This window comes from Sorex araneus, chromosome 6, assembly GCF_027595985.1.
Source record: "Sorex araneus isolate mSorAra2 chromosome 6, mSorAra2.pri, whole genome shotgun sequence".
NCBI lineage: Eukaryota > Metazoa > Chordata > Mammalia > Eulipotyphla > Soricidae > Sorex > Sorex araneus.
Window position 1 is genome coordinate 69,645,465 of NC_073307.1, and position 25,137 is coordinate 69,670,601.

Below are 25,137 nucleotides of genomic sequence, written 5' to 3' on the forward strand. Positions count from 1 at the left end.
ATGGCAGAGATATATGCTAAAGAAAATGACAATTATGAAAATTAGTCCTTAAATGGCTACCATGGCCAAACTACTAATGATCATGAAAATAAACTAACAGTATGAATCCCGTTGCTCATGGATTTGTTCTAGCGGGCACCAATAACGTCTCTAGTTGAGAGACTTATTGTTACTGTTTTTGGCAAATCCAATATGCACTTAAAAGAATTTTAAGTTAAAGCAATATGAGCACAAAAAGGAATAACAAAATGTTACCTATTTTTATATAAACATTTAAAATCTGTGTCAAAATTCCTATATATTAAAAAATCAATTACATTTTCCACTAGTTAATCTAGTTTAAGACGATAATTAAAGAGCTCTGCTTCGAAGTCCTCTTTTTAAAAAAACTGTGGTTGCTACCAAGGATTAACCCATGAGGCAAGTGCTCACTAGGAGTAACCTCCCAGGCCACTCTGTCCTTTTTTGAAGAAAAGTCAAGTGCCATCAATATTTGTTAAATTTACTTTTAAAGCAAAGGTATCAAAAAATAAATGAAGTAAACATGTTAAGAGCAGTTACTTTTTGTACTGTTTGAAACAAAGTCCTTTTGCGATCTTATCTGCAATCGAATCAAACTATTCTAAAAACCACTTATGTGAATGTAGTATAGAAAACTATTTTAATAGCCCAAAAAGTTAACTAACTAGTTGTTTCACAGAAACACTTTTTTACATTTCACCCTGTTTGATTTTTTTAAATTTTTATCAAGACTTTTTTTTCTCAAATAACTACTTTCAAAGCCAAATGAATTTAAAAAATAAGCATGAATTCATCAACGAAGTAATATGTTCTATTTAATTCAATTTATACTATATCTTAGTCTCCAAACAATCCTTGTTATCTTGTCATCACTCTAGATATTTAAAGGTACTAGACTTCAAAGAACAGAGAAAACATACAGGAGACAATAATAAAGGAGCACTACATTGTTGCTTCTCCACAATTAACCTCAAGAGTTTACTAGATGGGGCTGGAGCAATAGCACAGCGGGTAGGGCGTTTGCCTTGTACGCGTCTGACCCGTTTTCGATTCCCAGCATCCCATATGGTTCCCCTGACCACCGCCAGTGGTAATTCCTGAGTGCAGAGCCAGGAAGGAGTAACCCCTGTGTATTGCCAGGTGTGACCCAAAAAGCAAAAAAAAAAAAAAAAAAAAAAAAGAGTTTACTAGAGTTTGGGCCACTAACCATCAGGTCAAAAGCAGACATATCTCCCTAGGACTTTAGCTTTTAAAAGGAAGAAAATAAAAATAAATTTGCTAATAACTACCTGAAATAACTAAGTAGCTTCACTAAAAGCTGTGATGTATGAATCTCAAGCTTCCATTTTACTCGTTTTGTTAAAGGCTCTCATTCCAAAATGTTTCCTCCTCTTAATAAAATCTTATCAAAAAATAAATTGAGGGGCTGTAGTGATAGCACAGCAGGTAGGGTGTTTGCCTTGCATACGGCCGACCCGGGTTCGATTCCCAGCATCCTATATGGTCCCCTGAGCACTGCCAAGAGTAATTCCTGAGTGCATGAGCCAGGAGTAACCCCTGTGCATTGCTAGGTGTGACCAATAAATAAATAAATAAATAAATAAGTCAGATACTCAATAAATTTGAATTTAACACATTAAAAAATCTCTTACGAAGGTGGCTACTGTTAGAAATTAGATATTTATGTCTGTACATACGAGCATGATTTATAGATGCAAGCTTGTGAGAACAGAGATAGCAAGTTCTTCTCTTGCTGACTTGGGTTTGATTCCTGAACACAGAACCAGAACTAAGCCCTGAACACAGCCAGGTGTGACTCCCAAAAAAGAGGGAAGGAGAGGAAGGATGTAGGAGAAGGGGGAGAGGGAGAGAGAAAGAGAGACGGAGAGGAAGTGAGGACACCACTTAACTTCTTGAAAGAAATCAAGAAGATGTGAGAGAGGACAGGAATGAAGCAAAAGGAAAAATATCAAACTGAACTCCACTAAAAGTAAAAACTTTTAATTATCTGGAACTATTCCAAAAATATTTTAGCAAGAAGGCATATGTAAGTGATTATTTTCGTTTTAAATCCTTCAAATGACATTCATACCTCCATTCACATACAGTAATCCAAAAATATTTTTCTGGAAGACCCCCTCCCCGCCGCCCCCTTCAACCTAATTCTAAAAACAGCATACACTAACTTGTTCACAAGAATCCAGCAATCGCTACAAGTGGAGACAATCTGACGATGTGAAGTGATCTTATACCACTGCCAATATGCAGGAAGCAAAAATGTTAAAATAAAATTTTTATTGTTGAGCTAACAGGAAAGAAGCTAAAGGGAAAAGAAAAAATAGCAGACTTCTCTGATTTCTGTACTTTGGCTCACAATTTCTTCTACCTAGAAAATAGTTCTCCACTTGTAGAAACTTGAAATAAAGGATGAACCCAAATGTCATGTCCTCGATATGTTCTTCATTACCCCATGTGAGATTCTCTCTATGTGACAGGGTCATGTCCTATTGATTCATTTATAATATATCAGTTACAGCTTATGCTACATTTACATATTGATAAAGCTGTTACTATTCATGCAAATTATGCTTATATATGCATTCTATAGAGAGAAAAAGACTATACATGCATATATATTCTATACATATATTCTAGTTCCTTGGTCTTCCTAACAACGTAAGTACCTTGTATATAGAAAGTATACAGAAATATTTTTTAAATGAAACTCAACTGCAAATGGTAAAGTCTAAAGAAATAATTCAGGAATACTTTATTCAGAAAAGAAGTTGCTGTATTTATTCTAAAACATTGAGGATTGCACAGAATACCATGCATGTCCAGGCACTCCAAGTTAAAGACAAAGCGGAGATATGAAAAGTGCAAACCAGGGGCTGGAGTGATAGTACAGCGGGTAGGCCTTTTGCTTTGCACACGGCCGACCTGGATTCGATTCCCAGCATCCCATATGGTCCCCCGAGCACTGCCAGGAGTAATTCCTGAATGCAGAGCCAGGAGTAGTATTGCCTGGTGTGACCCAAAAAGCCAAAAAATAAATAAATAAACAAAGCGCAAACCAAACATACGATAAACTTTAGCTCTAAATCTTATAAGGCTATGGCTTATATTTAGTAAAAAGCCACTCATAATTTCCATGAAAAATATACTATGTGTATATGATATAAGGTAGAAATAGGCAACACCTAATAACAGAAGATTAAGCATATCTAACTAGACCAGGAACTAGCAAAAATATCGGCACATGTAACGTTCCAACATGATTATGAACACATCTCTTACATGCTGAATAATTTTAAGTAAAATGTCACACAAACTGTAATTTGAAATAATTCTCCAAAATGTAGACACTAATCCACCTTTGGTGCTTGAAGTTCTCAAAATAAAGTTAAAAATGAACATTATATACAATACATATACATATATGTTTACATTGTCTATAGAGCAGTATGAATCAGTACTCTATTAGAGAAGACTGAGAAACAAAAAAAAAGTTGAAAGGGTCCAATGGACTGTGATGGAAGACATTACCACTTTAGTGCTAGGTGTGTCAATACTGTGACTATATCTGAACATAAAAATATTTAAAGTCTTGGAAACCAATGTTACCTCAATGAATAATATATTTTTAAATACATACTTCTATGTTGAGATTGATGGAAAGAGTACGTTTTGCTTCTTTCTGGAGAATAGCTTCTACTACTGACACTGGAGCCAGATCTGCTATGTGGAGAATCTTTTCGGCCTACAGGTGATTCTCTGAAAAAAGAAGTGTCTCTCTTATGAGGAGATCGGTCTCTCACATAATGGGAAGAGTAGAAACCTTTTCTTCTGAAGCCATCTCTCATGTCCCTTTAAAGTAAACATAAAATAAATTAATTATGCCCCATACCTTATATGTATACACAAACACAAACAACAAAAGCTGAGACTGCAAACTACTAAATTTGCCACCTGGTTTCAGAAGTCAATACACAGTATTAAATTATGTTCATGAAATAGAATTTAGAATGTTCCTCCCACCCACAAAAATGAGCCATATGACAAAGCACGAACGTTACTTTATTATTTTAAGCAAGCATTACTTTTTCCTTTGTTTTTTGTTTGACTTTTATTGAATCACCGTGAGCTACAGCTACAAACTTAGAAACTTTCAGATTACGTTTCAGTCATAAAATGATAGAGCACCCGTCCATCCACCAGTGCCCATCCTCCACCATTGATGTTCCCAGTACCCCTCCCATCACCCTCACCTCATCCCACCCTCTAACTCTGTGACAGGCACATTTCCTCTTACCCTCTCTCTCCTTCTGGGTGTTATGGTTTGCAATACAGGTACTAAGAGGCCAATATGTTTGGTCCTTTAATTACTTTCGGCATACATCTCCCATCCCAAGCAATCCCTCCAACCATCATTTACTTAGTGGTCTCTTCCCTATCCTAGCTGCCTTTTCCCCCAGCACATGAGGTCGACTTCCAAGCAATGAAACGATCCTCCTGGCCCTTATCTCCACTGTCCTTAGGTGTTAGTCTCCTATTATGTTACTTTATATTCCACAAATGAGTGCAGTCATTCAATGTCTGTCCCTCTCTTTCTGACTCATTTCACTTAGCATGACACTCTCATTGTCCATCTACTTACAAGCAAATTTCATGATTTCATCTTTTCTAACAGCTGCATAGTATTCCACTGTGTAGTTGTACCAAAGTTTCTTTAACCAGTCATCTGTTTTCGGACACTCGGGTTTTCTCCAGATTTTGTCTATTATAAAAAGTACTGCAATAATCATAAAAGTGTCTATGTCATTTCTACTGTATTTTTTGCATCCCCAGGATATATTCCCAGGAGTAGTACTGCTGGTTCATATGGGAGCTCAACTTCTAGTTTTTGGAGGAATGTCCATATTGTTTTCCAAAAAGAGACTGGACCAGTCGGTATTCCCACCAACAATAAATGAGAGTTCCTTTCTCACCATATCTGCGCCAGCACTGGTTGTTCTTGTTCTTATTGATGTGCGCCAGTCTCTGTGGTGTAAGATGGTACCTCATTGTTGTTTCAACTTGCCTTTCCCTGATGATTAGCAATGTAGAGCATTTTTTCATGTGCTTTTTGGCCATTGAAATTTCTTTTTAGAGAAAGTTTCTGTACATTTCTTCTTCCCATTTTTTGACTGGACTGGAGGATGTTTTTTTATATACAATTCTACCACTGTCTTGTATATACTGGATATTAAGCCCCTTGCTAATGGATATTGTGTAAATAATTTTTCGCATTCTGTGGGCTCTTTCTGTACTTTGCTCACTGTTTCCTTGAGGAGCAGAAACATCTTAGTTTAATGTAATTCCATTTGTTTATATATTTGTTTTCACTTGCTTGGTCAGTGGTGTTTCATCCTTGAAGATGCCTTCAATATCATGGAAGGTTGTGCCTACATTTCCCCTCCATGTACCTTATGGATTCAGGTCTAATATTGAGGTCTTTAATCCATTTGGATCTGACTTTTGTGCTTTACGTTAGACAGAGGTCTGAGTTCATTCTTTTGCATGTAGCTGTCCAGTTTTCCCAGCACCACTTGAAGAGACTTTACTTGCTCCACTTCATATTTCTTGCTCCTTTATAAAAGATAAAGTGATCGTATACTTGAGAGTCTGTGTCAGAATATTCAACTCTGTTCCACTGGTCTGTGGGTCTGTTTCTATTCCAATACCAGGCTGTTTTAATTACTACCACTCTGTAGTACAGTTTGAAGTTGGGGAAGGTGATGCCACCCATCTTCTTTTTCCCAAGGATTGCTTTGGCTATTTGTGGGGATTTACTACTCCATATGAATTTCAGGAGTGTTTTGTCTATTTCTTTGAAAAATGCCATGAGTATCCTTATAATGACTACACTGAATCCGTATAATGCTTTGGGGAATATTGCCATTTTGATGATGGTAATCCTCCCGGTTCATGAGCAGGAGATGTGTCTCCATTTCCTAGTGTCCTTTTTTATTTCTTGAAGTAGTGTTTTGTAATATTCTTTGTATAGGTACTTCACCTCTTTCATGAAGCTTATTCCAAGGTATTTGATTTTCTGAGACACTAATGTGAACAGAATTTTTTTTTTAATATCTCTTTCTTCTCTTTCATTATCTGTATATAGGAAAGCCATGGACCTTTTGGGTATTGATTTTGTAATCTGCCACTTTACTATACAAACCAATTATTTCTAGGAGCTTCTTGGTAGCGGCTTTAAGGTTCTCTAAGTATAGTATCATGTCAAATAGTGAGAGCTTGTTTTCTTCCTTTCCTATCTGGTGCCCTTGATATCTTTTCTTGCCTAATTTCTATGGCAAGTACTTTCAGTACTATACTGAATATAAGTGGCTATAGGGGGAAACCTTGTCTTGTTACTGATCTTAAAAGGAGGCTCTGAGTTTTTCCCCCATTGAGAATAATGCTTGCTGTGGGCTTGTGGTAGATGACTATACTAAGGAAAGCTCCTTCAACTCCCATTCTGCTAGGAGTTTTTTTTATCATAAATGGGTACTGGATCTTCTCAAATGCGTTCTCTGCATTTATTGATGTGACCATATGGTTTTAATCTTTCCTTCTATTGATATGGTGTATAATGTTAACATAAAATATTTTTAATATGAGAAACATGGTCATATATTCCCTACTTCTGTTCTATTAATTATAAACTACCAGGTACCAAAATATCAAAGACAATCAGAATATACCTAAGATTTCTCATGAGCGATTTCATGGCATTATTATGGATACAACCATTTACAGAGTTTGCCTTCAAGGTGACAAACCAGCAGCACCTATCAAGATCTGTGTTTTCACAAAAGGAAGGGAAGGAATCACTGGTGGATAGGGACCAAACTCTAACATACGAAAGATACTGACCATGTCAAGTCAGATGAGTCAGTTCTGGTACCAAAGAACACCACAGCCACCTGATGGTTCTGAGGGAATGCAATGCTTTAAAGGGGGATGCTTAAATCAACCTTGGCCCAGAGTATAGGGAAAAGAAAGAAAGTGTGGAGGGATGGGGGAGATGACAAATGAGAAGCAATGGTGGAGGGAATTTGACACTAGTGATGGGATTGGTGCTACAATATTGTATGTCTAAAACTTAATTTTGTAAATCACGGTGCTTTAATAAAATTTAAAAATGCAAAATAGGCAGAGATGCCTTCAGATGCTGGGCCAGTTGAGTCTCATTCAGGGCACCCTGAGGGGCATGGGTGAGCCTATCACCCACCCAAATAAAGACTCAGCAGCCAAAAAACCTCCAGAACCCATCAATGCCATGCTCACAGCCAATCTTCAGAGGCTCAGGATAAGCCTCATCCATGAGTGGGTCTGCTGAAAAACTCAGGTATGCAGGTTTTGATCAAAATCTCCAGGCTCTTACAGAATCGGGAATGGGGGACCTCCCCCCATCTCCCTGTTCTTCAGGAGTCTGGTGGTCATGCTCAAGAACTGCCTCTGGTACCATGTTAGCTGCTTAATGGCCATGATCTAAAGACTCACAAAGAAATCTCAAAAGAGTCCACAAGCTGCAGAGATGCCTCCAGACCCCAAGGTCACCATCTAGTTAAAAATTAAACTCTAGCTCTATCACCCCATTCAAAATATTAGAACTTCTGGGGCAATATCATATACTCTACATTACTAATGTACCAGGAATAGCACACAACATTGGATGGGGTGTAAAACAGAGGGCAACCAATCTCTAAATATATTTAGAAAATATATTTATTTCACACAGGGCTCAATCTGTAACAACATGTTAGTAATCTCTTATTCAAGGGCTTAATGGCTCCACACTGAGATACACCAATCTCCACAGACTTTTTCCAAAAGAAATTTTCTGATCATTTTTTTAGTGAATTATTCATAACAATACAAAATAAATTATTTAGAGCCTGCTATTGGGGCAGGCTTGGGTAGTGGTTGGGAAAAATTCGAAATAACGGTGGTAGGAAGGTGTAATGGTGGGATTGGTGTTGGAATATTAAATGTAATAAATAGTTTTGAACAACTTTATGATAATAAAATTTAAAAAACAAATTAAAATGCAAAATAAATAAATAAAATGGCCCCCAAAAAATGGCTAAAGGCAACACAATGGGAGAACTGCTCCACAAAACTGGGGATGATGTGGGGGGGTAAGGTACAGGGAAAGGGGGTGTTAAAATGGGAAGGGTGTCGGTATTCTTATGGGTGGGAGGGAGGGAGGGAGGTAAACTGGAGATGGGGTGTGGTGTTGGAGTTATGTGCATGAGAAACCATATTAACAGTATTGTAAAGCACAAAATCTCAATCAATAAAATAATTGAAGTCAATCGTATTTTAGATCTATATGTATTTTTAAACTTGCGGTGAAAAACAACTTAAGTATTGCCACTTTGAAGTACTGATTCCCAATTAAAATTCCCAATCAATACTTAAAATATAAAAAACAATTTTAAATAAAATCTCCTCATACACCCTGTTTCTGAAAGATTTAGATACATGTTGTCCACTTCTGACTCTTTACAAAAAAAAACTTGCAAAGAGGCAGAAAAGAATTAAGACTAAGAAAAAAAAATCTAGCTGATTTTACTACCTAATAGTAATAACTGAAATCTCTTTACATGTGCAAACCATATTGAGTAGCAGGAACTATCACTATGACTAAGATACAGACTACAGAATGTTTATCATTTCACTGGATGACTTTAAATATCAATAAATATTATTGCATATGATTTATGGTTAAAAGAATAAAATTACTGCACATTAAATTTCAGATGGGCTGGAGCGATAGCACAGAGAGTACGGCATTTGCCTTGCACGTGGTCAACCTGGGTTTGATTCCTCCGCCCCTCTCGGAGCGTCTGGCAAGCTACCGAGAGTATCTCGCCCACACAACAGAGCCTGGCAAGCTACCCGTGGCATATTCTATATGCCAAAAACAGTAACAACAAGTCTCACAATGAGGCGCTACTGGTGCCCGCTCGAGCAAATCGAGAGCAAGGGATGACAGTGATAGTAATAGTGATAAATTTCAGACAGAATGTGAAGATTCAAACTAATGGCATGGAATCCCAAATCTCAGAATATAACTCCAGCATACTAATTGGTAGATTCTGAATTATAAACTGGTTGTTGCCAATAAATGTAACAAATAAAATACCTATTTACATATTCAATAAAGTCTCCCTCGACTAAAGTAAACAAGAACAGGTTAAAAAAAATCACTTGTAATAAATGAACTCAGAATATTAAAACTAGAAGAAAGCATTAAAGAAATTCTAATATATTCTAAATAATCACATAAACTATAGGAGTCACATCAACATCACAGAGAGGTGCAGCTACCCATGTATTATACTGGTTTCAGAAAAGAATGTATCAGGTGTTGAGGAGTCAATGGTGATCCAAGTGCATGTATTCCTTCACATTAAGGAACATTCAGACCGGTGAGAGATGCTAATAGAATAAGCATAAAATATATGAATGAAAACTACGTACAAGCGAAAGAAGACACTAAGTTGGAGTAGAAACAAAGAAATGTTACACAAACTGAACTTGAGCAAGATATACTTTTCGCTTGTTTGATTTGGGGCCACACCCAGTGGTGTTCAGGGCTGGCTCTGTGCTCAGGGATCACTCCTGGCAGTGTTCAGAGGACCATACAGTAGCTGGGGAACCCGAGTTGGCCACATACAAGCCAAGGGTCCGACCCACTGTAATCTCTCTCCAGCTCCCAAACTAGACTTCTATTGAGTGTCTTGCTGAGTGTGTCAATGGGAGATGGTGGATGTGTAACTACATTATGAGAAACAATGGGTATGAGCTGACTCCCAGAATTCTGGCATGAGACTACTAAACTGAGAAAACAGATTTGAGAATTAAGTCAGATAGGAGATCCACATTTAGAAGACAACATACAGTTTAAGATGCTCATATAACATCTTGGTAGGCAAGTGGAGATTTTTTGGCTATAAATATAAATTTGTTAGTAAATGAATCATACTTAAAGACAGACAGGGGGGAGTGCAGAGGGCCCCAACTACCAGAAACGCGCTATCAGAAAAGAATGAGAGAATGACAAAAACAGAAGGAAAATGAGGACATTATCAGAAAAGACAAGGAAGATATTCGAAGAAGAATAAAGATTTCCTATGCTGAAATATGCTAAAGCTCTGTCAATAAATTAGGGGTGGAAAAGAGCAGGCCTGCCACATTCAAAGAAAATACTGCTTTCTTCCAGAGGGAAAGAAGCACTGAATTATGGTTTCCCAATCCTGACACCAGATGGCGATAAAATTACAAAACAGTGTAAGGGTGGAACCAAGGGTAAGGGAAGAAAGAACTCAAAGGACAGGAGGGGCTGATTCTCCCACAGTCCTTCAGATAAGGAGAAAACACCACAATAGGCATTTTAATATAACAGAGTCCGTCTGATTATATGAAAGACATAGAGAATTATCCTGGCTTTGAAGAAGTAAAAATCCAACTAGTAAGGAGGTGGGGAAAGGGTAGTGGTGGTAGTGACGTGTATGTTCCAGAAGGCTAATTAAGAATGGACTCAAGAGATAGCACAGCAGGTAAGGCACTTGCCTGGCAAACCGCCAACCCAAGTTTGATCCCCAGCATCTGATATGGTTCCCTGAGCCCACCAGGAGTGATTTCGGAGTATAGAGCCAGGAGTAACCTCGGAGTATAGAGGCAGGAGTAACCCCTAAGCATCACCAGGTGTGCCCCCCACCCGCAAAAAAAAAAAAACAGGAGGTGTGGAGTGGGGGTAGTGACAGACATGTTTATCATTAAAATTAGCCAGGGCAGAGGTAAAGTCAGGAATGAAGAAAGATGAGGTTTGGATTAACATTCACTATGTCACTATATCACTGTCATCCCATTGCTCACCGATTTGCTTGAGCGGACACCAGTAACGTCTCCATTGTGAGACTTCTTGTTACTGTTGTTGGCATATCGAATACGCCACAGGTAGTTTGCCAGGCTCTGCCATGCGGGAGAGATACTCTCGGATTAACATTATCTAATAGAAATACAAATCTAGGGGCTGGAGTGATAGCACAGCGGGTAGGGCGTTTGCCTTGTACGCGGCCGACCCGGGTTCGATTCCCAGCATCCCATATGGTTCCCTGGGCACCGCCAGGAGCAATTCCTGAGTGAAGAGCCAGGAGTAACCCCTGTGCATCACCGGGTGTGACCCAAAAACCAAAAAAAAAAAAAAAGACAAATCTAGCTACATGTGCAGAATCCACACTTTAAAAAGTAAAGGGGCATATACTTTAAATTTAGGTTTAAGTTTATTTATGTTTTGTGTTAACCCAACTTATGCGAGATATCATAAACAAATAATCAGTACTTTAAAATAGCTCACACTTCTTTTTCATCTTAAATCTTGAAAATAAAGTATATTTTGTATTAAAGAATATTTTCATGTGGGTCGAGAGATAGAACACAGGACATAAGCACTTGCATCCACCCAACTGAGGTTTGATTCCTGGCAGTGCACGTGGTTCCCCGCGTCCCACTAGCAGTGATGCCTAGTGGAAGATGCCAAGTGCAGAAGCAGGAGTAAGTCCTGGACACGCCAGGTGTGTACTAAATGTAAATCTAAAATATATACATTTCAGTGTCAAGTGTTTTCAAGTGTTCAATGGGTACATTCAGCTAGTAGCACCCAAACTGAACCGATTTATATGCTAGAAAAACTATTCTAAGCCTCAAAAAAAGTAGAGACAAATTGACTGAACAATACTATGTGAACAAGAATAGCAGACAAGAGTGAAAACATGTACAGTGACTAAAAGAAGTAAAAGAAAAAAGTAATTTAGGGAACTGTATAGTCACTATCAAATACTGAAGCAACTCCATTTATAACTACAAATCTCATGACTAATCTTATTGGCTTTCACCAACTTTGGAAACAAAAGCAGCCTGCAAAACACTAAGAGTGACCAAACAAAGTAATGAAGCCATTATTTTCCACCAAAATAAATTGACAGAAAGATGAAAAGTGAGAAGTAGGACAAGATTTTGAGGGATAGGGTTTATTTAACCCTATTTGGAGATTGAGGGGAAATGCTAATTTTTAATGAAAAGACAAACCGATAGCTTGCTGCCCCACCCTTCTCCTTTCCAAGCAAGATTAATCTCTGGCTGAGATCTCTGGCCCGACTCTAACTGCAGCAGAGCTCCTTCCTCTGCCACACCTCACCTCTGCCCAACTAACGAGGGGGCTCAATGTCTGGCACCAGTGGGCTTCCTGTGTACTGCCAGGACCAATTCCCGAATGCTGATTGAATCAAAGAGGGGAGGCTGGAAAAATAGTTCAGCTGATACAGTGCATGCCGTGCATGTGGCCAACCCAGGCTAAATCCCCTTAGCACTACCAGGAATTACTTCCTGAGTGCAAAGGTAGGAGTAACCTCTGAGTATAGGAAGGGAGGGAGGGAGGGACTCTAGGTTTTTACAAGGCTCCTTAGATAATACTTACATAGACAAAACTTGAAGGACTGAATTTGAGAACCAGTAACTGGTGAGCAGCAGTGTAATGTAAGTTATCTATCTTCAAGTCAAAAGCAGAAACACAGCTTATGACATAAGCAGAACAATTCTCAGTAGTGATTCTAGGAATTGACCATGTCTTTGTATAGTTTGAATATAAAAGTTGAAAACTACAAGGTTTGGGGCAGAGGAGGGGCTGGGTGTTGAGGCCACACCCAGAGGTGTTCAGGAACTATTCTTCCTGACTCTGTGCTCAGTAGTGCCGCCTGGTGAAGCTGGGCAGGGGTGGGGATACTGGGCAACAGGGAGGGAACAGATGTGGTGCTGGGGATTGCAAGCACAGCTGGCTGCATGAAAGGCAAGTGCCCTAGGTTGCAAGTTACTGTCTATCTCTATTTAAGCTTCTATATATAGTAAAATATAATGATATAGTATACAATGAACATAACTATTCAAATTCACACCAAGAAGAAAAGGCTCTAATCAAAGACCTACTTTCACAGAGTAAAGAAAGTAGAAAAAGAACGCACAAGAGGCTGGAGAGATATTGCCAGGGTCCGGGTGTATGGCATGCAGCCAACCTGAGTTCAATCCCCATCCTGCAAACGGTGCCCTGAGCATACTGCCAGGAGTGATCCCTGAGCACTGAGTCAGGAGTAAGCCCTTAGCACTGCCAATACGACCCAAAACAAAACAAAAATAGAACAAAAAGTGAATCCTAAAGCAAGCAGAAAGTAGAAAATAATAAAAATTAGAGCAGAAATCAACAAGAAAACAATATAAAAGGGTAGGTCAATGAAACCAGGAGCTGGTTGTTTTGAAGAAGAATACACAAACAGAGAGAGAGAGAGAGAGAGAGAGAGAGAGAGAGTGCACAAGTAAATAGGATCAGAAATGACAAAGGAAAATTACAACACCTTAGAAGTACAAAAGATCATAAGGTTACTATGAGCAACATTATGCCATCAAGTTTGAGAACCTAAAACAAAAAAGGATAAATCCTTAGAATCATACAAACACACCCAAGATTGAACGAAGAGGAAATAGAAAACCTAAATAAAAATATCTTGTTAAAAAATTGAAACAGTAATTTCAAATCCCAAAAAAAAACAAAAGCCCACATCAAATGGGTTCACTAATGAGTCCTACCAAAGACTTAAGTCTCCTCAAGCTCCTCTAAAATTTGAGGACATTTTGGTTTCTATGATGACAATACTCCCTAATGGTATTTATGATGACAATACTATCCTAATACCCAAACCAGAGACACTACTAAAGAAGAAAATTATAGAACAATATCTCTCATGAACACTGATATAAGGATCCTCAACAAACCCTGGCAAACCAAATTGGCAGTATATGCAAAAGATTACATACCATGATCAAGTACTGTCCATTCCAGGGATGTAAGGGTGCTTTAATAATGGCAAATCAATTAATATAATATGGCACATCAATAAAAGGAAAGATAAAAATATCAGATGGTTATATCAATTGACACAGAAAAGGCTTCTGGTAAGACCCAACATCCACTCATGATAAAAAACCCTCCAAAAATTAGAGACATAGGGAACATACTTGAAGATAGTAATGGCTATTTACAAAATAAACAAACAAAGAGCCAATATCATACTCAATGGTGGAAAACTGAAAGTCATTTCCCTGAGATAAGGCAAAAGGCAAAGATATTCATGGTCACCACTCAGTATAGTTTTGGAAGTCATTGACACAGCAATCAAACAAGAAAAAGATATTCAAAAGTATCACTGTTTGCAGGCAGCATCACAGTATATACTGTATCACTGTCATCCCACTGTTTGTCGATTTACTCAAGTGGGCACCAGTAACGTCTCTATTACACTCAGCCCTGAGATTTTAGCAGCCTCTTCTTACTTGTCTTCCCCAACAATTGGAGGCTCTTTCAGGGTTAGGGGAATGAGACCTATCGTTACTGTTTTTGGCATATCAAATATGCCATGGGTAGCTTACCAGGCTGTCTTCACCAGGGCCCCTCGGAGGGGACGAGTTGCATTTCCCTCCCCGCCCTGAGCAGAGCCTTGACAGTTGAAGACCTCCGGAACCCAGCCACAACCATGCTCAAGGCCACTCTCCACACATTCGGACAAGCCTCAAGCATGAAGGAATTGGCAGAGGAACCCAGGCGTGTGGGACCCGGGGCCAAGATCTCCAAGGCTGCTCGGATGGGGTCTGTGCCTCTTTCACCCAGATCCCCCATTTTCCAGTAGCTAGACAGTCACACCCAGAAACTGCCCCTAGCACCGTGTAATCTCATCAAAGGCCAATATCCAGAGACTATAAAACCAAGCTCCAGGAAGAGAGCAAAGCAGAGTCTCTTGCCCCTGCGCCTGGATGTCTTCACAGGGGCCCCTGGGCCCCTTGGAAGGGACGGGTTGCGTTTCCCTCCCCGCCCCGAGCAGAGCCTCGACAGTTGAAGACATCTAATAGGTTCTCCCTCTTGGAGAACCTGACAAGCTACCAAGAGTCTGTTGCCTGCTCAGGAGAGCCTGGCAAGCTGCCCATAGTGTATTCATAGTATATACTAGAAACCATAAATAGACCACACCAAAAAACTCCAGAAACAATGAACAATGCAAGATTGAGCTATCTCCCCAATCCTATAATGAAATATTAAGTTTATTTTTGTTTAATAAGGTATTTATTTGGTAATAATTACTCTCAAAATACAAATCTTTTATGTCTATTGATCATCAGACTGATTTCTATCTACCTTGTATATCACATTTTATTTCATTCTCCCACACCAACCACACCAGGCTTCGATAAACATATGAAAATCATTCTCCTTTAGAAAATTTTTGCTTAAGGGGCTGGAGTGATAGCACAGTGGGTAGGGCATTGCCTTGCACGCGGCCGACCCGGGTTCGAATCCCAGCATCCCATATGGTCCCCTGAGCACCGCCAGGGGTAATTCCTGAGTGCATGAGCCAGGAATGACCCCTGTGCATTGCCAGGTGTGACCCAAAAAGAAAAAAAAAAAAGAAATTTTTGCTTAATTATTTCTGCCTGATATTTCTGATTCTAACTCTTCACTTACATGATTGTTCATTTTCATTTTACACATTTAAAGTTTTTAAAAATAAAAACAAAGAGTTGATCTCAGGCCCTTAAATCAATTAGTATGTTATTAAAGTCATAAATAAATTTCGTAGACAGATTTGTTTAAATTATTTTGCCCTTATTGACATAAACTGTTTTCATTATAAGGTGCTCAGAGACTCTTTTGCAATATACTATAGGAATTTAAGACATTTTTTAAAAGATGCTGACTGGGGGTGGGGATAGAAAGAAAGTACAGGGATTAAAGTTCTTGTATTGAAAGTGGCTAACCACAGTGATCCCTGGCACATGAGGAGTGATTCCTGAGAACAGAAATAGGGTAAAACCTAAAAAACACTGCCCTCAAGTGCCCCGCACCAAAGATGTTGGTTATCTTAAGCTATTTTTCTTTCTTTTTTTTCCCCTATTTTTATTGAATCATTGTGAGACAGTTACAAGCTTTTCATATTTGGGTTACAATCACACAATGATCAAACACCCATCCCTCCACCGGTGCACATTCCCCACCACCAATATCCCCGGTATACCCCCTCTTCCCCACCCTCCCCATGCCTCCATGACAGACAATATTCCCCATACTCTCTCCCTACTTTGGGGCATTATGGCTTGCAATACAGATACTGAGAGGTTATCATGGTTGGTCCATTATCTACTTTCAGCACACATCTCCCATTCTGACCGATGCTATTTTTCTTTCATTTAGAATTCTTGTTTAAATGAAAAGCTGAAAGTATCACCAGTTATTAAAATAAATCACACTAATAATTATGGAGAACTTACAACTACATATTTTCCCCTAATTTCAGTACTCTACTTTTAGATTTTAAAAAGATAATTGATCTTTCCCTCTGAAATACCCCATTACCTACCTTCCTTCAAGACAATCTTTGAACCCAATAAGGAATCAGGAAGAATAATATTCTTTCTAGAAATTAAACAACTTCAGAGAAGAAAATCTACCTACAAAGACAGTTCTATGATGCTTAACTGTGCTCATGAGATCTGTATAATTATAATTACTACTTTGAAATTTAAATACTTTGAATGCAAAAAAATCCTTCTGTACAAATCCTGATCATGAAAAATACTACATTGTATTCAGTAATAAAAATTATTTCACTAATCAGGCTCTTCATTGACTGTGATTTGGCTCTCTGTGGAGGTGTTTTGGTCAAGTAGCAAAATATTGAGGTGGGTCTTGAAGGTGCTTTTGTCATGCATTAAAATGTATTTTTGTCATAAACTTTATGAAACACAAATATTTTTAGATGTCAAAACTTTGGTAGAAAATGTCTATTTAAATATGTATTGAAGGGGGTATGGTGCCACCAGCAGGTCAACCTGTACCTGCGGGGGCAAGTGCATCAGCAACCTGATGGTGCCTTCAAACTTCCTGATACCCCCAAATTGTTGCTGTGCCTTTAGGCAGACCCCAACAACTTGGGGTCAAGTTTACCAAGAAATTTAAAGGCCAAAAGTTAGGTATGTAGGAGCCACACCCACAGACCACCTCTGGCTCAGCCATACAAACCCATCTATTGGCCTTATTTCAGAGACCGACCCATAAATAAATCTCGAAAGAGATCAAAAGCCACAGTTAATCGTGGACCCACACATGGCTGAATAGACTGGGGTAAATGTGTGTGGGGAGGGTTGGCCTGGTGGCCCATCCAAGCAGAGTTCCTGGGAGCCACTTGCTTCCAAAATCCAAAATCACCACAATATCCCCAGCCTGACTCCACCAACTCAGGATGGACTTCACCAAGATATAATCTGCTGAAAATTCTGGTATGCAGGTTTTGTGACTGAAATCTCCAGGCTTTCTTGGGGTGAGGATGGGCTACCTCCCCCCATCTTCCTGTACTTCCAGAAGCCTCAGCAGTCACATTCACATCCCAAAGCAGCCACCAAACTGAATCCAGCCTTAGTGTCCTAATAAAAATACTAAATTCCCTGAACTAACACTAATGACCTCTGAGCAACTATATTACAAACCATAATACACAAAAAGTAAAAGGAGAAAGAGAGCAAGAAGGAAAATGCTTCCCATAAAGGGAGGCTGGGTTGGGGGTGGGGTGTTGGTGGATGGTGGTAGGGAAACAGAGGACATGGTCATGAGAAATGTACACCCCCGACCCAGGGTTTGATTCCCAGCATCCTATATGGTCCCCTGTGCACCCTCAGGGGTGATTCCTGAGTGCAGAACCAGGAGTAACCCCTGTTTATTCCCTGTTGTGATCCAAAAAAGCAAAAATAAATAAATAAATTCCTAGACTCCTATATTCTCCCAAAGCAGACCCAAGAAGACTTGGAATACCTGATCACACCGATCACCATCAAGGAAATTGAAATAGTAATCAAAAGTCTCCCAAAAAACAAAAGCCCTGGCCCAGATGGATTCACCAGTGAATTCTTCCAATCTTTCAAAGAGGACCTACTCCCAAACCTGTTCAAGCTTTTCCAAGAAATCGAAGAAACAGAAACACTTTCAAACAGTTTCTAAGAGGCAAGTATCACCCTCACACTAAAAGCAAAAAAAAAAAAAAAGAGAGAGAATTACAGTTCAATATTCTTGATGAATACAGATGCAAAGATCCTCAACAAATTACTAGCAAATAGAATCCAATAACTCATCAAAAAGATCATACACCATGAAAAAGTAGGACTCAACCCAGGAAGACAAGGGTGTTTAACATTTGTTGTCAATCAACATAATTCACCATATATCAATAAAGGAAGGATAAAAACCAAATGATCACATCAACAGATGCAGAGAAGGCATTTGACAAGATCCAGCACCCATTCATAATAAAAACTCTCAACAAAATGGGAATTAAAGGACCTTTTCTCAGTGTAGTCAAAGTCATCTTCCAAAAGCCAACAGCAAACATTATTCTCAATGGGAAAACACTAGGGAAACACTAAAAGCCTTCCCTCTAAGTTCAGGAACAAAATAAGGTTGCCATCTTTTGCACCTTTCGACACTTATATTCAATACAGTACTGGAAATTCTTGCTATAGCAGGTAGACAAGAAAAAGATATCAAGGACATCCAGATAGAAAAGGAAGAGGTCAAACTATCAATATTTGAGGATGAGATGATACTATAACTTAGAGAATCCTAAAGTTTGTACAAAAAAGCTCCTAGAAAAAATAAGTTTGTATAGTAAAATGGTAGACTACAAAATCAATACCCAAAAGTCCACGGCTCTCCTATATACAAATAATGAAATAGAAGTAAGAGATATTAAGAAAACAATCCCATTCAAAATAGTGCCTCAGAAAATCAAGTACGTCAAAATTAGCTTATTTAAAGAAATGGAGGACCTATACAAAGAAAATTAGAAAACACTACTTCAAGAAATAGAGGACTCGGGGCTGGAGTGATAGCACCGCGGGTAGGGCGTTTGCCTTGCACGCAGCCGACCTGGGTTCGAATCCCAGCATCCCATATGGTCCCCTGAGCACCGCCAGGGGTGATTCCTGAGTGCATGAGCCAGGAGTGACCCCTGTGCATCGCCGGGTGTGACCCAAAAAGCAAAAAAAAAAAAAAAAAAAAGAATAGAGGACACTAAGAAATGGAGACACATCCCCTGCTCATCCTTTGGGAAGATTAACATCATCAAAATGGCAATACTCCCGGAAGCATTATACAGATTCAATGTGGTCCTCATAACATTTTTCAATGACGTTTTTCAAAGAAATAGACAAAACACTCCTGAAATTTATGTGGAACAATAAACACCCAAAGGAGAACTTAAAGTAATCCTTGGGAAAAAGATGGGTGGCATCACCTTCCTCAACTTCAAACTGCATTACAAATCAGTTGTAATTAAAACTGTATGGTATTGGAATAGAAAAAGACCTGCAGACCAATGGAAGAAGGTTGACTACTGTCACATACTCTCAAATAAATGATCACTTTATCTTTGATAAAGGAGCAAGAAAAGTGAAGTGGAGGGCCGGAGCAACAGAACAGCAGGTAGGGCATTTGCTTTGCACGTGGCCGACCCAAGTTGGATTTTCAGCATCCTATACAGTCCCCTGAACACCACCAGGAGTAATTACTGAGTACATGAGCCAGGAGTAACCCCTATGCATCACCGGGTGTGACCCAAAAAGCAAAAAAAAAAAAAAAAAAAGTGAAGTGGAGAAAAGAAATCCTCTTCAACAAATACTGCTAGGAAACCTGGACAGCTACCTGCGAAAGTATGAACTCAAAACTATGTCTAAAGCCAGGAACAAAAGATCAAAGTGGATTAAAGAACTCAATCAGACCTGATCCATAAAGCACCTGGAGGAAAATGTGGGCAGAATCCTCCATAACATTGGAGCTAAAGGCATCTTTAAGTATGAAACATCATTTTAAATTAAAACAACATTTTAAATTAAGTAATGTCAGTAAATACTATACATAAAGATGATTAAAATGGCACTTGATGTTATACAGTCTACTGCAGCAAATATTTTCTTTTCTATAAACACAGACAAAACCATGATAGGATTCCTCAATGGCCAAATGTAAGCATCAAAATAGTGATGGCAATGAATAGCACAATGAGTGAAACAGAGTAATAAGCAAAGTTTTGGTTTTTTTTAAAGGTGAGAGAAAAAAGATAACTCTTCCTCACATAAGAACCTCCATAATAAATAATGAATGAATTAAAGAATTATAAAATCCTCATTTAAAAACCATCATACGGCCAGAGTGATAGTACAGATGCAGGGCATTTGGCCTTGCGTGCACCCACCCTGGCTTCAATCCCCGTCATCCTATATGATCCCAAGCACTGCCAGGAGTAACCCCTGAGCATTGCTGGGTGAGACCAAAAAAAGAAAAAAAAAATCATACTAATAATTCAAGCAAGAAACATTAATGACTGCTAAAATGAGTGGATGAAATGGGGGTAATGACTAGCATAGTTCCAAAATATCTCCACGTAAAACAGCAATTTAGGAGAGAAAGCTATTAACTAAATTTCCTTAGCGACTAAGGAAATTTCCTAAACGCCATTCTCATCAAAGGACAAAAGTCAACACCAGTGAGGGAGGACTGGGGGGTGGAATTCAGAATATATTTAATAAATTACACACACACGTGCGCGCGCTCGCACACACATGCGCACCCCCCCAAAAAAAAAGTGTTAATTTAGAAACAATTTCCACAAAAAAGGCATAACCTGGATCTAATCATAAAAAATTTGACCAGAATTTTCCAAATTTATTTGGCACTGCTTTCCACTTCTTTTTCAAGCAGAAATAAAAACTTATCCCACGTTTATCTCCCTGGATCTACCTGGCAATCTACTTTATTTTTTTTTAATTTTTTTTATTGAATCACCAAGTGGAGGGTTACATAGTTCTCAGGATTATGTCAGTTATACAATACTCAAACACCCTTCCCTTCACCAGTGCCCATCTTCCATCACCAACCCCCCCAGTATATCTGCCGCCCCCTCCCACCTCCCCAGTCCCCACCCTTGTACGTGATAAGTTTCACTTCGTTTACGCTTTATCTCGCTTACATTCCATGTTTCAACACACAACTCACTACCATTGCTGGGGTTTCCCCCCAAAAAGAAAAAGACAGTCCTATTGCCAAGGAAGCATTTGATAGTTCTCCATTGCTAAGAATATAGAGATATTAAGTCCCGCTGTTTGTTACATAACTTTTCTTTTTCCCCCTTGGCCCACGCCACTGAGTTCACGCCTGTTTAGTAATCGCCACGCTGTCTGACAAAGGGAAAAAAACCGAAGAGGACGGTTATTTCCCGTCATCAGCCGGCGTGGGGCTCTGGCTTAGTTGATAGTCTAGTAAAGTGTCTGCAAGCAGTTTCTGGAACTTGCGCTGGTATCGGCTCCAGCTCGAGATTCCACCAGCGTCCTGCTGTTCCATGTACATAATTTTTCCCCTTATATCCCATTCCCACGCCACCAGGTCTGTTTGCTTAATGGACATCACACTATGTTTAACACCACACCACGTTTCTTCCCAAGAAAGAAGGATATTTCTTCTCAGCCGGCGTGGGGATATAGCTTAGTTCAGTCTAGAGAGATGGCTACCACTTTGATTGCCTTCAATATTTCAGCAAAAGACTTACTATTCTTGTTAGGATCTCCCACAAAAGTCCGACCCATTAAGAAGGAACCATTACATATTGCTGACACTAAGATGACATTAGGTTGTGCGGCCGCTGCCGCGGCCGCGCGGTTTTGGATTTCTGTATAAAGTCCAGGGAAAGTACAACCAGAAATAACATCACTATAAACTTTTACCCTTTTATGGTGCTCATAAGATGGAGAAACCTAGAGAGAGGTTCAGCGCTGTGCTCGGGAGGAAGGGATTGAGAGAGAGAGGTTAAAAGAATTGGGGAATTCCCGGTTTCCATTCTTGCAGCCCGCCGTGGGGTCTCCGATCCCGTGCCAGAATTAGTTCAGTGGGCTGCTTGGAGTCCAAGGGCGCGCTTTTGGGTTCTTCCATCATGCTCGATCCACAGCACGGCCCAAAGGCTGGCAATCTACTTTAACAGAATAAACCGAGATCCCAAAGTGTACTCAAGGAACTAATGCCTGCCATGTTGTTCCAGCACCGTATCTCCCCTTTAGAAAGACTGCATTAGACAACCGAAAACGAAAAACTCTTTTCAAATCACTGCCTACAATCACTTTACCAAAACCATTGGCACATAAATGTCAAAGAAAGACTGAGAAACTCTCATAGTTTAACTACGTCTACAAAATTATAACCTATGCGAACCGGTGGGGTGAGAGAGGGGGATCATCAGCCTCACAACAGGGACGGACCCCAGTCACTGCAGGACCATGATTCTGACAACCATCCACAAAAACAAACAAAAAACATAAAGCCCATTGTTTTTATGAACCAATAATGATCAATAAATTTTAATCAGTAGAAAACGTATGTTGTAACTAGAACTTAGTAAGAATCCCTAATAAAATTCCCATATGTCAGCATAAGGATACAGTTTTAGCAGTACTAAAGGAATTTTTCAAAACTCTACATTAATAAAAATATTCAAAATAAAATGTTACATTTCTTTATAAAAATTTAAAAATGTATATAGTTATTAGGAACTGTAACTGTCACTGTCATCCCATTGCTCATGGATTTGCTCGAGTGGGCACCAGTAACTTCTAGTTGTGAGACTTGTTGTTACTGTATTTGGCATATCAAATATGCCACGGGTAGCTTGCCACACGCTGCCGTGCGGGTGGGATACTCTCAATAGCTTGCCGGGCTCTCCTAGAGGGGTGGAGGAATGGAACCTAGGAGGCTGCGTGCAAGGCAAACACCCTACCACTGTGCTATCGCTCTAAACATATGTTCATTGTACATAATTTTTTGTATATAAATAGAAACTTCACCCCTTGACCCAGAAAATTTACTCTTGGGAATCCCATAGAAAATAATTACAAGCAATCTATGTCAGGGTTAAAGCACCACTCGTACTGGAAACATATTGTTTGTTTGGGGGTCACACTGACAGTGCTCAGGGCTTACTCCTTGCTACATGGTATGTTCAGGAGACCAAAAACTGAGCTGGGGATAGAACCAAGGTTAGCAGCATGCAAAGCAAGTGCCATAAACTCTATACTATCTCTCTAGACTCTGAACCTCTATATTCTATACCTGTATCACAAATATTACTTCGTCATTTAAAAATTTCAATTAAGTTTATACCAGAAAGTTAGAAAAATTTCCACAGGAAACTGAGAAAAATATGCATAACAGAATCTCATTAAAATAAATGAGTTAACTACATTCTCAAATGCTCACAAGTATAGAGAAAACTATAGTAGATCAAACATCAACCTATTGGCAGTTATGGTTAGTGAGTCACATATATAATTTTAGTTCACAAAGGTGACACAATACCAGAAAAATGCCCGAATCCAGGAATTAACAGCTTTGTAGTACTCGCTCTTCCCAACCAAGAGCATCATTCTAAATTTATCAAGCTTTTCTGTCCTTCAGAAATTACATGAAGTTTTCTCTTTTTAGGTATCACACCACCTGGCAGTGCTCAGGGATTACTCTGGCTGGGCTCAAGAAACATGGGTAGTACAGCAGATCAAACCTGGGTAGGCCACATGCAATGCAATTATTACTACATGCTGTATTATATCACTCAAGCCCCTACAAACAATATTTTTTACTATATTTTCTATTTTACACTGCTGATTTTATTGTAGTGAACTTTGCCGATTTCCTAATAGTTCTAATAATTTGTAAATACTTTTAAATTTTCTTCATAATTACATCATCTAAAAGACATTTACTTTTTATTTTTCATTCTATCCCTTAAACTTTTAAGTTTCCTGCTTTATTTTGAAGATTGACACCTATATTACCATAATAAATAAAAGTAAAGATAACAGGCAAGACTGCTTTACTCTAATTTTAAAGTAAATAGCAACACAGTATCATAAAAGTAATCTTCAATTTCTAGTTGGTTATAAGTTTTTATAATTACTAAGTATTACATGTTGTAATGGACTAGAGAGATAGCACAGCGGGTAGGGTGTTTGCCTTGCACATGGCAGACCCAGGTTCAATTCCTCTATCTCTCTCAGAGAGCCCGGCAAGCTACCGAGAGTATCCAACCACACGGCAGAGCCTGGCAAGCTACCTGTGGCATATTCGATATGCCAAAAGCAATAAAAACAAGTCTCACAATGGAGATGTTACTGGTACCCACTCGAGCAAATCGATGAAAAACGGGATGACAGTGCTACAGTTCTACATGTTGCAGTAATTTTTAGCATCAATTCTATTGAGTCTTTTGAAAAGGCAGACTGTCCTGAGTTCTAAACACTTGCATAGCTCTATCATAAATACCAAAATATAAGACCTATCACTGATACTAACCAAACTCTATAATGGCGCTCTTCATCTAGACCAGTGTTTCTCAACCTCTTACTGACTATGCCTCCTCCTGACCTATCTTCCATAAACTCTGTCCCACCAGCTGACCCCTTACTGTCATGCCGTTACCTCCCCCACACACACCCCATCCAAATGATTTCACCTGTGGTGCCTCTGGAATATCCTGGGGGGACCATCTGGCCCCAGGCTGAAAAACAGTGGCCTAGGTAATGTTCAAGGTGACCAAGAGCAACTACTGTATAACAGTTCACCATTGACAAGGAAAGGAAAGCAGGTTTGCTGCTTTCTATAAAAGATAACTGAATTTTTAATCCTGATCTTCAATTCAGTGCATTCCACTGCATGCACAGTCCCTATTCCCTAACATTACACCGCCCACTAGGACCTGCAGGCTGGGTACCTGCTGCTGCCATGCTAATGACCCTGCTTATGCAATGCAATAAGGAATTCCTTTCTCTGATCCACTGAATCCTATTATTTTGATACTTACGAAGTTACAGATTTCTTTTCTGACAATTCATAAGAGAATTTTAAAAGGCTCCTTTTTAAATGTCTAACACTACCATCATAAA

General features: G+C 39.2%; 1 protein-coding gene across 5 annotated transcripts in view; it reads right to left on the bottom strand.

The window, feature by feature from the left end:
- The window catches only part of PPHLN1 (periphilin 1), a 140,710-nt gene that overhangs the window by 75,265 nt on the left and 40,308 nt on the right, over window positions 1–25,137 (bottom strand). For all 5 annotated transcript variants that reach the window (XM_055141189.1, XM_055141186.1, XM_055141184.1 and 2 more), the window contains one exon: window positions 3,677–3,888. In XM_055141189.1, coding sequence (XP_054997164.1) covers window positions 3,677–3,888 — 212 coding nt within the window. The remainder of the gene's footprint in view (window positions 1–3,676; window positions 3,889–25,137) is intronic.